The sequence below is a fragment of the Trichoplax adhaerens genome, genomic scaffold (assembly GCF_000150275.1).
Source record: "Trichoplax adhaerens TRIADscaffold_1 genomic scaffold, whole genome shotgun sequence".
In the NCBI taxonomy this organism is placed as follows: Eukaryota; Metazoa; Placozoa; class Uniplacotomia; order Trichoplacea; family Trichoplacidae; genus Trichoplax; species Trichoplax adhaerens.
The window spans coordinates 13,150,885-13,164,008 of NW_002060943.1; the positions used below are offsets into that span (position 1 = coordinate 13,150,885).

The following is a 13,124-nucleotide window of genomic DNA, read 5'->3' on the forward strand; positions in this document are numbered from 1 at the left end:
TAAAACATTGGCCAGTTAACACTGAAAATAAGCAGTGTGAGAACCGTAATTTTTTGACCATTTAAAACATCAATATTGATCTTGGCAAAGAAATGCTTTCTCGATGTCAATACAACCATTCTACTAGGCGAACATATTTATTTTTAATTTATCTATTAGTAAGTTGATCAATGAAAAGTGGCTTAAATGATTGGTCCCCCATTGCATTTTAAATCTGCCTGCCGTCTGGCCATGTATGAACACATCATTACGCCAGTATTATTAATCAAAATATCCAGAAGAGTTTCATTTTTGTTAAAATCGTTGGCAAAATTGCGTTCAGATTGTAACGATGCAAGACCAAGCTTTTGTAAGACAATAATATTACTTTCACTAAATTCAATAATATTTCTGACTACAGCAGTTGCTTTATTTTGGTTACGACACGCTACGATAAATCCTAGCTCCTCGTTTACCTAAATCGATAGCCATTTCTTTCCTGATACCAGGTATTGCCACCAGTAATCAAGTCAGTCTTGTTAATTATCGAGTCGAGCTTTACTGCGGCAAGAACCACCTTGCATGTACTGTAGCATCTTAATAGAAAGAGGAAAATGCTAATGATACCAACAGCAGAGGCAATTTCAGGTACAATTGTCATGATTATAGTTTGATATTTAACCATTTGGTTTCAGTTTGATATTTCAATCTACAGTACAAGAGGAAAAGATAGTCGTTGTGTCATCGTTTATAATCGATTTTCTAATCATTGTTAATTGCAGCACTGTTGAGATTTGTTGCTGTACTACTGCGTAGAAAACTAAGCTCAATTAATGATAAAAGAATACGTGTCGAGATTAGATGAGAATTGGACGATCGAAAGGGAAATCTTCAACGTTTACTTCCCTATTCTGTTATACAGGGAAGAAATCACCTTCAATGAACTACTACATTATGGGAGTTCTTCTATCATACGGGACAGCACACCTAGTAGAGCCTCGCGAATGAGATATGTTGAATAATAGAGTTTTGTATGATAGGATCGCATTGCAATTTGTAAACGGACTTACTGAATGCTTTCAGAAGCTAGGTGATCTAGATCTAACGGGAAATTATTTACTTACTACTTTGAAACAGTAGTAATTCTCTTCTCGAAAGTAGATTGACATTTGTTTACTTAATAAATTACTACTTCTACTACAGTACCGTCCATGGTCTGTGGGCTAGTAGTAGTCTGTGACAAAGTAGCAGTAGCTAGCTTTAGCAGCTCCAAGATACTTTCAAAGTTTTGGCTAATTTCGATTGAAATGTTCGTACTGTTTAAGATCTGCTGGTCTGCTACCCATAAACGACATAAAACTCGAATAATGATTGCAGTCATAACGATATCGTACACGATTCAATAGAGCAAGTATTCCATACGGAGTGTACAAAAAGCTTTCTGGATAATACCGGCATATTTCATGGTAAATTGCTGTCTTAAATTAGGATAAAATTACTGCCTGTGTTGAATTTTTATAACAGTGTTACTGTAATCATAATATGCCTGAAAGAAGGGTTGAAAAATTGGGCAACAACAGTGATAATTGCTTTATCATGACGACATAGTATTGAACTAGTAGACTGTAGAAGTGTTAAGATATTAGGATATGGAAACCTTTGCAGTTACCTTCTATACATGCTTATGGTGCTCGATCGGTTGAAATGAATTTATTATTGTTCCATAAAGTAACATAATTAGATGAGCATGAGAGCATTAACTATCAGCATAATAAATCATTTCGGTCATTTAAGTAAATTTTAATTTTCTTTTCTTTATTGGGATTGTTTCTCTATCGTACAGCCACAGAATTTGCGAATTTAAATGACAACTAAGAAGGGTGTCATTTTAGTTTTAGATTCAAGTTCTATCTTGAAAATCCTTGCTACTGTAGTAAGCCCATAGAGTGACAATATGGTAATATTATTTATCATTTCCTTGTCATCCTTTACCATGAATACATCTATCAGATCTACAGTATAGTAGTTGAAATAGAAACTAACAGGAATTGTAGTAAATACACTTCTACCTAATTTTTAGCATAGCATAGTCATTGATGGCTGAAGAAGCGAATGGCGTAGTAAGGCTTCTGCAGCATTTTATTCATGTAAATGATACACTTTATATCGTGATCCACATAATTTTACGAATCCCGACTCGAGAATCCAGTCCATTCTTCGCTTACTTCCCACAATTTTTTAGCCACGCCATCATCACAAGCTTGCGGTGCACAGTCTTTCTGACGGCAGTCAGCAAAGTATTCACCAGTTACTCCATTTAATGACTCATCGACTGCACAATAGATGGTGGTTTGAGCTCCTTGTTTGGATGTTTTCAGTACAAGCCAAAATAAGGGTGCTAATAAAAAATTGAAGAGGCCGACTTGATAGATAGAGAAATGGCGAAGAAGATCGGTATGAACTACGCCTGGATGTAACGAATTGGCAGTAACACCAGTGCCTTGTAATCTATGAGACAACTGACGAACAAATAAAACATTGGCCAGTTTACTTTGAAAATATGCAGTGTAAGGGTCGTAATTTTGGGGATTATTTAAATCATGGAAATTCATTTTGCCACGTCGATGAGCTTTGGAACTGACAACGACAATTCTGCTTGGTGTACAGGCTTTCAATTTATCTAATAATAAATTCGTTAATAAAAAGTGGCCTAAATGATTGGTCCCAAATTGCATTTCAAATCCATCTGCAGTTTGCGTGTACGGGCACATCATCACGCCAGCGTTATTAATTAAAATGTCTAGACGAGCTTCATTCTCGTTAAAATGCTTGGCAAAATCACGTACAGATTGGAACGATGCAAGATCGAGTTTTCGAAAGACAACATTACTATTTCCACTTAACTTAATAATATCTCTAATAGCATCCATGGCTTTATTTTCACTACGACAAGCTAAAATAATTCGAGCACCTCGTTTAGCTAAATCGATAGCCGTTTCTTTACCGATGCCAGTATTACCACCAGTAATAATAACTGTTTTATGATCCAGTCGAGCTTGACTACGACATGAACCACCTCTCAAATAGCATCTTAAAAGGAAGATTGAAACACCAGCGATCCCAACAACCGCTGCAATTTCAGTAGTCGATAGCATATTGACGATTTGATCAAGTAATACCAATGAGACTATTTTGATCGAACACGACAGATTAATGATCAGCAGTGGAATGGACTTTTAATTCCTATATAGTAACTAGACCACAGTAATTTTGCTTTTTCAGTCTAGTAATAGCAATGAGACTATTTTGATCGAACACGACAGATTAATGATCAGCAGTGGAATGGACTTTTAATTCCTGTATAGTAACTCCAACACCACAATAATTTTGCTTTTTCAGTCAAGTAATAGCAATGAGACTATTTCAATCGAACACGACAGATTAATGATCAGCAGTGGAATGGACTTTTAATTCCTGTATAGTAACTCCAACACCACAATAATTTTGCTTTTTCAGTCTAGTAATAGCAATGAGACTATTTCAATCGAACACGACAGATTAATGATCAGTAGTGGAATGGACTTTTAATTCCTGTATAGTAACTACAACACCACAGTAATTTTGCTTTTTCAGTCCAGTAATACCAATGAAACTATTTTGATCGAACACGACAGATTAATGATCAGTAGTGGAATAGACTCTTCAATCCTGTATAGTAACTACGACACCACAGTAATTTTGCCTTTTCAGTCTACGATAGGATTGCGACTTTGTTGAGGGGTCTGCAGATGCCAACTTGCTCTTTCGAGCAAGGAGTGTTGTGATTGATTTTTGCACTAAACTGACTAAAGGGCAGTGTATGAAAGTCGATTCTTTCTAACAAGGTCAATAGGAGGCAGCAGAAAGCAGGACTGTTCCAAGTCGTCAGCTACAACTAGTCTAAAAGCTTATGCAGAGATTTTGGGATATGCTGTAAAAAGGTCATGAACCGAAATAATATGCACTAGTTATTTGTGCATTTGTATTGTCTGTCTGTTTCGTCGTCGTCTACGTTGCTGACTAAATAGTCGAGGGATCGAATGTATACTACAGACCCTTAATAGTAAAAGACTCTAATGTACACTAGTTGTTTGTGCATTTGTAATGTCTATCTGGTTGGTGAAAGTAAACGTTGCTGAATAAATACTCTTATTTCCCTTAGGATGTTTTCCACTCCTTACTCTGTAGTCTACCATCAACGACGCTTCAATAACGTAATGAATAGAGTTGAATAACGCTGGAAACAGTCTAGGGTTTTAACAGTAAAATCCATACTAGTTTACCTGTGTACCCTATTTAAACAAATAACCTACTAAACAGAGTTGAATAATACAGGAGACAGTGTAGTATTTTAACAGTAAAATCTGATCTAGCTTGCCTATGTACCCTATTTAAACAAATAACCTACTAAACAGAGTTGAATAATACAGGAGACAGTCTAGTATTTTAACAGTAAAATCTAATTTAGACTGGTTTACGTCTATACCCTATCTAAAGCAACGCCATTTTGTTGTTTATTTGCAATTCAAACTCGTCCTTTTACCGGCGTTGCAACTGCAAAACTCAATGATGGTCAACATGCCATCGACTCCTGAAATTGCTGCTGTTGTTGGTATCACTGCGATTTCTTTCGGACTACTACGATATTTTGTGCAAGGTGGTATCTGTCGTAGTAAAGCTCGTCTGGATAACAAGACAGTCATTATTACCGGAGCCAACACTGGTATCGGGAAAGAAACAGCCATTGATTTAGCTAAACGAGGCGCTAGAATTATTGTAGCTTGTCGTAATGAAAGTAAAGGGACGACAGCTGCCAAAGAAATTATTCAATTAAGCGGTAATACTCAAGTTGTCTTTCGAAAGCTCGATCTAGCATCATTTCAATCCATACGTCATTTTGCTAATCATTTTAACGAGAATGAAGATCGTCTGGATATTTTAATTAATAATGCTGGCGTTTTATGGTGTCCGTATATGGAGACTGAAGACGGATTTGAAATGCAATTTGGAACTAACCATTTAGGCCATTTCTTATTGACCAATTTATTGTTGGATAAGTTAAAGGCATGTGCACCAAGTAGGATCGTTGTAGTATCATCACAAGCGCATTTCCATGGCAAGATGAATTTCGATGATTTAAATGGCAAGAAAAATTACAATTCTTACACGGCTTATTTCCATAGTAAACTCGCCAATGTCTTATTTACACATGAATTAGCTAGAAGATTACAAGGGACTGGTGTGACAGCTAATTCATTACATCCAGGTGCAGTCAAGACTGATATTGCTCGTCATTTATCAATCTATCAAAACAGCTTCTTGAACATTCTAGTACAGCCTCTTTATTGGCTTTTCATGAAAACGGCAAAGCAAGGAGCACAAACATCAATTTATTGTGCAATCGATGAATCTATCGATGGTGTTACCGGTAAGTACTTTGCCGATTGTCGAGAAGCAAAGTGTTTACCACAAGGACGTGATGATGGAGCTGCTAAAAAATTGTGGGAACTAAGTGAAGAGATGACTGGACTTTGCAAAAACCAAGAATAACCCTTTTGACGACGGTAATGGAATATGTAAGAGCAAATTGTTGTAAACTTCTTACCGCAGCACTGGTATTGGTAGAAATGTGGATTTAATTGATCAATTTACTCTGCCTTCCATATTATTAAACGTAGTCCATCAGTGACTGTATGTAGACTAAACGAAACTAATTGAATGCAATGATGATTGAATTATTAATGGTCAATTTAATGTATTTAGCGATAAATAAACACCTACGTTCGCTTCAGATTTATTCCGCATGGATACCCTGTTGACTGTCTGAACTCATGCTCGTACTTGAACATGATTTTCATGTTTTGCATCGATGATGGACTATCTGTTGTTGATTAAAGAGAGTTATTTAGAATGGCAGTCGTATGAATTGAATTCATGCTGCGTTCAAAGGGTTAAGGTACAGACTGGAGTTGCCCTTACCGTAATATTGCAGTATATTTTCCTGGAGTAAACTAAGATGGGTGTTTACAAGTATATCACAGACCCAGAGCCTAGAAATCATTCGCATCCTTGTCAAGCCTTTTGAAAGGGAAGGGAGCAGCAATGACAAGGATGAAATGGTACCATCGTTTTTATAGTGTTCAACTCTGAGGCAACCAAAAGCTGCTTAGGAAAGAGGTCATTCTCTCTTTATTTACAATATGCTAAAATATCAACTGCAACTTGCAATCTAGGAAATGATCAGTAAAAGGATTTGTAAGAGTGCCGTTGGAAATTGCAATAACGTTGTCAAATGGTACCATCATTTTTATAGTGTTCAGTACTAGGGCAATCAACAGCTGCCTAAGAAATAAGTTCTTCTCTCTTTATTTACAGTATGCTAAAATATCAACTGCAACTTCCAATCTAGGAAATGATCAGTAAAAGGATTTGTAAGAATGCCATTGGAAATTGCAATAATGTTGTTAATCGAACCTTTCTCAGGTCTAGTTCAATACCGGGACAATCGCTTAGGGAATAGTTTATTCTCTCTTTCTTGACTGTATGCTAAAATATCGACTGCAACTTGCAATCTAGGAAAGGATTTGTAAGAATGCCATTGGAAATTGCAATAACGATGTTAACCGAACCTTTCTCAGGTCTAATTCAGTACCGGGGCAATCACTTAAGGAATAGGTTATTCTCTCTTTATTGACTGTATGCTAAAATATCAACTGCAACTTGCAATCTAGGAAATGATCAGTAAAAGGATTTGTAAGAGTGCCGTTGGAAATTGCAATAACGTTGTCAAATGGTACCATCATTTTTATAGTGTTTAGTACTAGGGCAATCAACAGCTGCCTAGGAAATAAGTTCTTCTCTCTTTATTTACAGTATGCTAAAATATCAACTGCAACTTACAACCTAGGAAATGATCAGTAAAAGGATTTGTTAGGATGCCATTGGAAATTGCAACAATGTTGTTAACCAAACGTTTCTCAGGTCTAGTTCAGTACCGGGGCAATCACTTAGGGAATAGTTTATTCTCTCTTTATTGACTGTATGCCAAAATATCAACTGCAACTTGCAATCTAGGAAATGATCAGTAAAAGGATTTGTAAGAATGCCATTAGAAATTGCAATGACATTGTTCAATGATACCGTCATTTTTATAGTGTTCAGTACTAGGGCAATCAAAAGCTGCTTAAGGAATAATTTCTTCTCTCCTTATTGACAGTAAGCTAAAATATCAATATGAACTTCCAATCTATAAAGTCTTCAATGGCAATATTTATATTAATTTCTATCACTTTAGAAGGATAATTTTACTTTATGTGCACCAGGAGTTTCTGACGAGACTATAAAACGCCGGTGCCTGAATACCACTTTTTAGTTAATTAGTCGGTTAGTTAGTCAATTGCTATTCAATTGCCTGCTAAAGGGTTGCATATGAAATTCTCAGTAGATTTCTTCTCAAAGTCAATACTGTAGTACCTAACAGAAACAGCAACTATTCCAACTTGGAAGTTGCAAACTACACTGTAATTAGTATAAACTCCATGCACAGATTTTTTAGACGTGCAGTAAAAAGGTCATGAACCTAAATACGCGTATATACTATACAGTACGGTAGAATTTGTGCACTTGTATTGTCTGTCTCATCGTAACAGGTAAACATCGCTGAAGAAATAAATACTCTTCTGTACATATTTTCAACTGTTGTTTTCCACTCACCGGCAGTTCAATAATGTACTAAATCGATTCCAATAGTGCAGGAGAAAGTAGCGTATTTTAGCAGGAAAATCCTTACTGTTTTAGTGGCGTACCCCAATATACAATCAATCAAAGCCACTTTCTGTTGTTTATTTGCAATTAAAATCCATCCTAACACCGACATTGAAATTGCTGAACTCACATGCCATCGACTCCTGAAATTGCTGCTGTAGTTGGTATCACTGCGATTTCTCTTATACTACTACGATATTTTGTGCAAGGTAGTATCTGTCGAAGTAAAGCTCGTCTGGATAACAAGACAGTCATTATTACCGGAGCCAACACTGGTATCGGGAAAGAAACAGCCATTGATTTAGCTAAACGAGGCGCTAGAATTATTGTAGCTTGTCGTAATGAAAGTAAAGGGACGACAGCTGCCAAAGAAATTATTCAATTAAGCGGTAATACTCAAGTTGTCTTTCGAAAGCTCGATCTAGCATCATTTCAATCCATACGTCATTTTGCTAATCATTTTAACGAGAATGAAGATCGTCTGGATATTTTAATTAATAATGCTGGCGTTTTATGGTGTCCGTATATGGAGACTGAAGACGGATTTGAAATGCAATTTGGAACTAACCATTTAGGCCATTTCTTATTGACCAATTTATTGTTGGATAAGTTAAAGGCATGTGCACCAAGTAGAATCGTTGTAGTATCAGCCAAACTGCATTCCTTTGGCAAGATGAATTTCGATGATTTAAATGGCAAGAAAAATTACAATTCTTACACGGCTTACTTCCATAGTAAACTCGCCAATGTCTTATTTACACATGAATTAGCTAGAAGATTACAAGGGACTGGTGTGACAGCTAATTCATTACATCCAGGTGCAGTCAAGACTGATATTGCTCGTCATTTATCAATCTATCAAAACAGCTTCTTGAACATTCTAGTACAGCCTCTTTATTGGCTTTTCATAAAAACGACAAAGCAAGGAGCTCAAACATCAATTTATTGTGCAATCGATGAATCTATCGATGGTGTTACCGGTAAGTACTTTGCCGATTGTCGAGAAGCAAAGTGTGCACCACAAGGACGTGATGATGGAGCTGCTAAAAAATTGTGGGAACTAAGTGAAGAGATGACTGGACTTTGCAAAAACCATTAATAACCCTTTTGACGACGGTCATGGAATATGTAAGAGCAAATTGTTGTAAATTTCTTACCGCAGCACTGGTATTGGTAGAAATGTGGATTTAATTGATCGTTTTACTCTGCCTTCCATATTATTAAACGTACTCTAGTCTATCAGTGATTGTAAGTAGACTGAACGAAACTGATTGAATGGAATAATTGTTGAATTATTAATGGTCAATTTAATGTATTTAGCGATAAAATAAACACCTACGTTCGTTTCAGGTTTATTCCTCATGAATACCTTGTTGACTGTCTGAGCTCATGCTCGTACTTGAACATGATTTTCATGTTTTGCATCGATGATGGACTATCTGTTGTTGATTAAAGAGAGTTATTTAGAATGACAGTCGTATGAATTGAATTCATGCTGTGATAAAAGGGTTCCTTTCCGGCTTAGTACGTTACTAGATTAGCTATTCGTCCTACACAGCACTCCTTCAAGGCTGAGCTGAGATGGAAAATGATCGTTGCAAGCCTTATTTGTGGATGAGAAGCAACCCATCGCTTTTTTACTGGAATGTGAATTTTTTTTTATGCGAAATACGAATAGAGCATAGAGAGAAATCAAGCCTGGACAACTCTGAGGTTCATGACGATAACAGTTGTCTACGTAAACCTCCTAACCAGCTTATTGGCGTTCTTTAACATGAGTTACTTTTCGCTAAGCCATATTGATCATCCACATTCTACTGCACTTCGTTTATAGACCCTATATAAGTCAGTTTGTAGATCCTTGGACCATGCAGAAAGACTGTATTGACATAACGAAATGAACGAGCATCATGACTATTTCAACCGTTTGCATCTCGTTGGATTCTCGTACGAATAGATTAAACCATATCGCATTAACTTGCTTCTTCCACAAATCAACCTTCATTTCCCTATCACTGCAATAAGAAAGTGAACTGAGTTGCTAGAGAATTTTATTTTTCGACTTTCACCATCAATCGAAGCGTTGCAGTTGGATATTATTGTAGCATCACTACGGAATGATACTGGACAACCATTTCCCTTTAATTTTAATGTACAAACTGGAGTTGCCCGTACCATTGCAGCATATTTTCCTGGAGTAAACTAAGATGGGTGCTTACACGTATATCACAGACCTAGAGCATAGAAATCATTCGCAACCTTGGTCAAGCCTTTTGAAAGGGAAGGGAGAAGCAATGACAAGGATGAAATGGTACCATCATTTTTTATAGTGTTCAGTAATAGGTTATTCTCTATTTATTTAATGTATGCTAAACTCTAAACTGCAACTTGCAATCTAGGAAATGATCAGTAAAAGGATTTGTAAGGATGCCATTGGAAAATGCAATAACGTTGTTTAACCGAACCTTTCTCAGGTCTAGTTCAGTGCCGGGCAATCAAAAGCTGCTTAGGGAATAGGTTATTCTCTCTTTATTTACGGTATGCTAAACTATACACCTAGATGTAAAACAGATGTCGTTAGTTTTGGCCTCGTTTCCATTATAGCACCAAGAAAAATGCGACATGTATTTTACGCATTTTTGTAAACTGCAACTTGCAATCTGGGAAATGATGAGTAAAAGGATTTGTAAGAATGCCATTGGAAATTGCAATAACGTAGTTAAATGGTGCCATCATTTAATAGTGTTCAGTACTGGGCAATCAAAAATTGCTTAGGGAATAGGTTATTCTCTCTTTATTTACTGTATGCTATAAGCTGCAACTTGCAATTGAGGAAATGTTCAGTAAAAGGATTTGTAAGAATGCCATTGGCAATTACAATGACGTTGTTGGAGTAAGATGATGTTTAGTCTTAACCATCCTAGCTGTTCATCACTCGTACCCTTGTGGATATTAGGACATTATCTGGATGAGATTTATTTCCAGCCACTTTTGCTATTCCTTATTTACTTTTTACAAGCACTGTGGAGGGGGGAATTGCATCCATTCAATGGTGACATTCTTTTTGCAAGGCAAGGACTTGAACCTACTTTTACAGTAGTATAGGCAGCAATCCTGCAGTACAGTGCTACACCGACGTGATACAGCGACTGATGAGTTTAATCACAGCGCAAGTTCATCAGTCCTGTCTATCGCTAGCAAAAGTAATGTCACTCCTGGCCATCCAATACTGCTGGTATGACGTCACACCGGCAAAAGGTCACGTAGCAGTACACAGGTCTACTTCGGACTAAAAGCAATGTTCATATTGTGTCATCAGCCAGCTGATTCTGCCTGTCAAGGAGCTCTTGTCACTGACTGTGTTTTATACACTCTACTACACTAGAGTACTCCATCACGGGTGCTCTCCCTTGCAACTAGATTGCCACTATTTAATTATAATAATCATCATCACGACAGTTATCCGTCTTCCTTTTCCTTTCCAATCGAGTAAAATTGGCAAGTTTAAAATTGCTTCTGCTAATCATCCAAGATGTTATCCACGCCTGGAATTGCAGCTGCTGTAGGTGTAACGAGCATTTCTCTGTTGTTAGTGAGAAATTATATGCAAGGTGGTACATGTCGTAGTAAAGCTCGACTGGATAACAAGACCGTCGTCATTACCGGTGGCAACACCGGCATTGGCAAAGAAACAGCCATCGATTTAGCCCAACGAGGTGCTAGGATTATTTTAGCATGTCGTAGTGAAAGTAAAGGGACAACAGCAGTGAAGGAAATTATTGAATCGAGTGGAAGTAGTAATATTGTCTTTCGAAAGCTCGATCTTGCATCATTACAATCCGTGCGTGATTTTGCTAATCAATTTAACAAGAATGAAGATCGTTTGGATATTTTAATTAATAATGCCGGTGTGATGTGGTGCCCGTACATGGAGACTGCCGATGGATTGGAAATGCAATTTGGCACCAACCATATAGGCCATTTCTTACTAACCAATTTATTATTGGATAAATTAAAGGCATGTGCACCCAGCAGGATTGTTGTAGTATCGTCGATAGGACACCGTGGTGGCAAGATGAATTTCGATGATTTAAATGGCAAGAAAAATTACAATTCTTACACGGCTTATTTTCAAAGTAAACTGGCCAATATCTTGTTTACGCGTGAATTAGCCAAAAGATTACAGGGCACAGGAGTGACAGCCAATTCATTGCATCCAGGTGCTGTCAATACAGATCTTGGTCGACATTTATCCGTAAATCAGAACGGTTTCTTGCACGCTTTAATAGCACCTCTGTATTGGCTCTTTGTTAAAACGTCCAAGCAAGGAGCTCAAACTTCAATCTATTGTGCAGTAGACGAATCTTTAAATGGTGTTTCAGGTAAATACTTTGCCGATTGCCGTGAAAAAGACTGTGCAGCACAAGGTCGCGATGATGGTGCTGCTAAAAAATTGTGGGAAATCAGTGAAGAAATGACTGGACTTTCCAAAAGTCAGTAGTAATCCCTTGCGGAAAATCGGGACAAAAGACATGCAATAGTGAAATTTCACCTTTGATTTCAGCTTACAAGTATAGCAATAAAGTCAACACACAAGAGATTTCTTCCTAGCTGATAGCGTATGCCAGTCTCTTCCATTTCTCTAATCTACTCCTGTAGCCTACATTGCATTATATTGCTAATGAATCACATTTGTTTACAAAGAGAATCCTATAAATCTAGTTTAAAAATCTTTTATTTTATGCTAAGCCACGATGATACCGATTCGGAAATGACTAAAATGAAATAGCTCTAATGTTGGCGTGCTACTACTGCAGCCAAAAATTTGTTAGATGAGAGATTTTTCAATCTAAAGTTCATCTCTGATGTAATAATTATATTGTTTTAGCTTTCGTCACCTGTGTAGTATAGAAGTCTAATATTTGTGTGCTACTTCTGCAGCCAAAAGTTTGTTGGATAAGTGATTTTTCTATCTAAAGTTCATCTCTGATGTAATAATTATATTGTTTTAGCTTTCGTCACCTGTGTAGTATAGAAGTCTAATATTTGTGTGCTACTACTGCAGCCAAAAGTTTGTTGGATAAGTGATTTTTCTATCTAAAGTTCATCTCTGATGTAATAATTACAGTATATTGTTTTAGTTTTCGTCACCTGTGTAGTATAGAAGTGAAGCTTACACGATTTGTATGTTAGCGTAATAAATGGTTATTTTCGATGTGTCATCTGTTTACAAATAGAATCTTATTAACGTATTATAATTTGTTGGGAATAAATTAAAGTTAGATTCAAAATTACAAGAACAAACAGATTATTCAACGATCGATCAAGCAAGAATACTTTTA

General features: G+C 36.7%; 4 protein-coding genes across 4 annotated transcripts; 3 read left to right on the forward strand and 1 right to left on the reverse strand.

Moving 5' to 3' along the window:
* Positions 1 to 2,162: 2,162 nt before the first annotated feature.
* Positions 2,163 to 3,134, reverse strand: TRIADDRAFT_19476 (uncharacterized protein; the record flags this gene model as incomplete). The annotated part of the gene is made up of 1 exon (XM_002109090.1): positions 2,163 to 3,134. One exon carries the CDS (start codon positions 3,132 to 3,134, stop codon positions 2,163 to 2,165), a length of 972 nt encoding a protein of 323 aa, XP_002109126.1.
* A 1,462-nt stretch (positions 3,135 to 4,596) lies between these two features.
* Positions 4,597 to 5,568, forward strand: TRIADDRAFT_18543 (uncharacterized protein; the record flags this gene model as incomplete). The annotated part of the gene is made up of 1 exon (XM_002108359.1): positions 4,597 to 5,568. The coding sequence occupies one exon, from the start codon at positions 4,597 to 4,599 to the stop codon at positions 5,566 to 5,568; it is 972 nt and encodes a 323-aa protein (XP_002108395.1).
* Positions 5,569 to 7,912: 2,344 nt separating this feature from the next.
* Positions 7,913 to 8,881, forward strand: TRIADDRAFT_52834 (uncharacterized protein; the record flags this gene model as incomplete). Its single annotated transcript, XM_002108360.1, has 1 exon — positions 7,913 to 8,881. One exon carries the CDS (start codon positions 7,913 to 7,915, stop codon positions 8,879 to 8,881), a length of 969 nt encoding a protein of 322 aa, XP_002108396.1.
* A 2,433-nt stretch (positions 8,882 to 11,314) lies between these two features.
* On the forward strand, positions 11,315 to 12,283 carry TRIADDRAFT_19714 (uncharacterized protein; the record flags this gene model as incomplete). The annotated part of the gene is made up of 1 exon (XM_002108361.1): positions 11,315 to 12,283. The coding sequence occupies one exon, from the start codon at positions 11,315 to 11,317 to the stop codon at positions 12,281 to 12,283; it is 969 nt and encodes a 322-aa protein (XP_002108397.1).
* Positions 12,284 to 13,124: the final 841 nt, after the last annotated feature.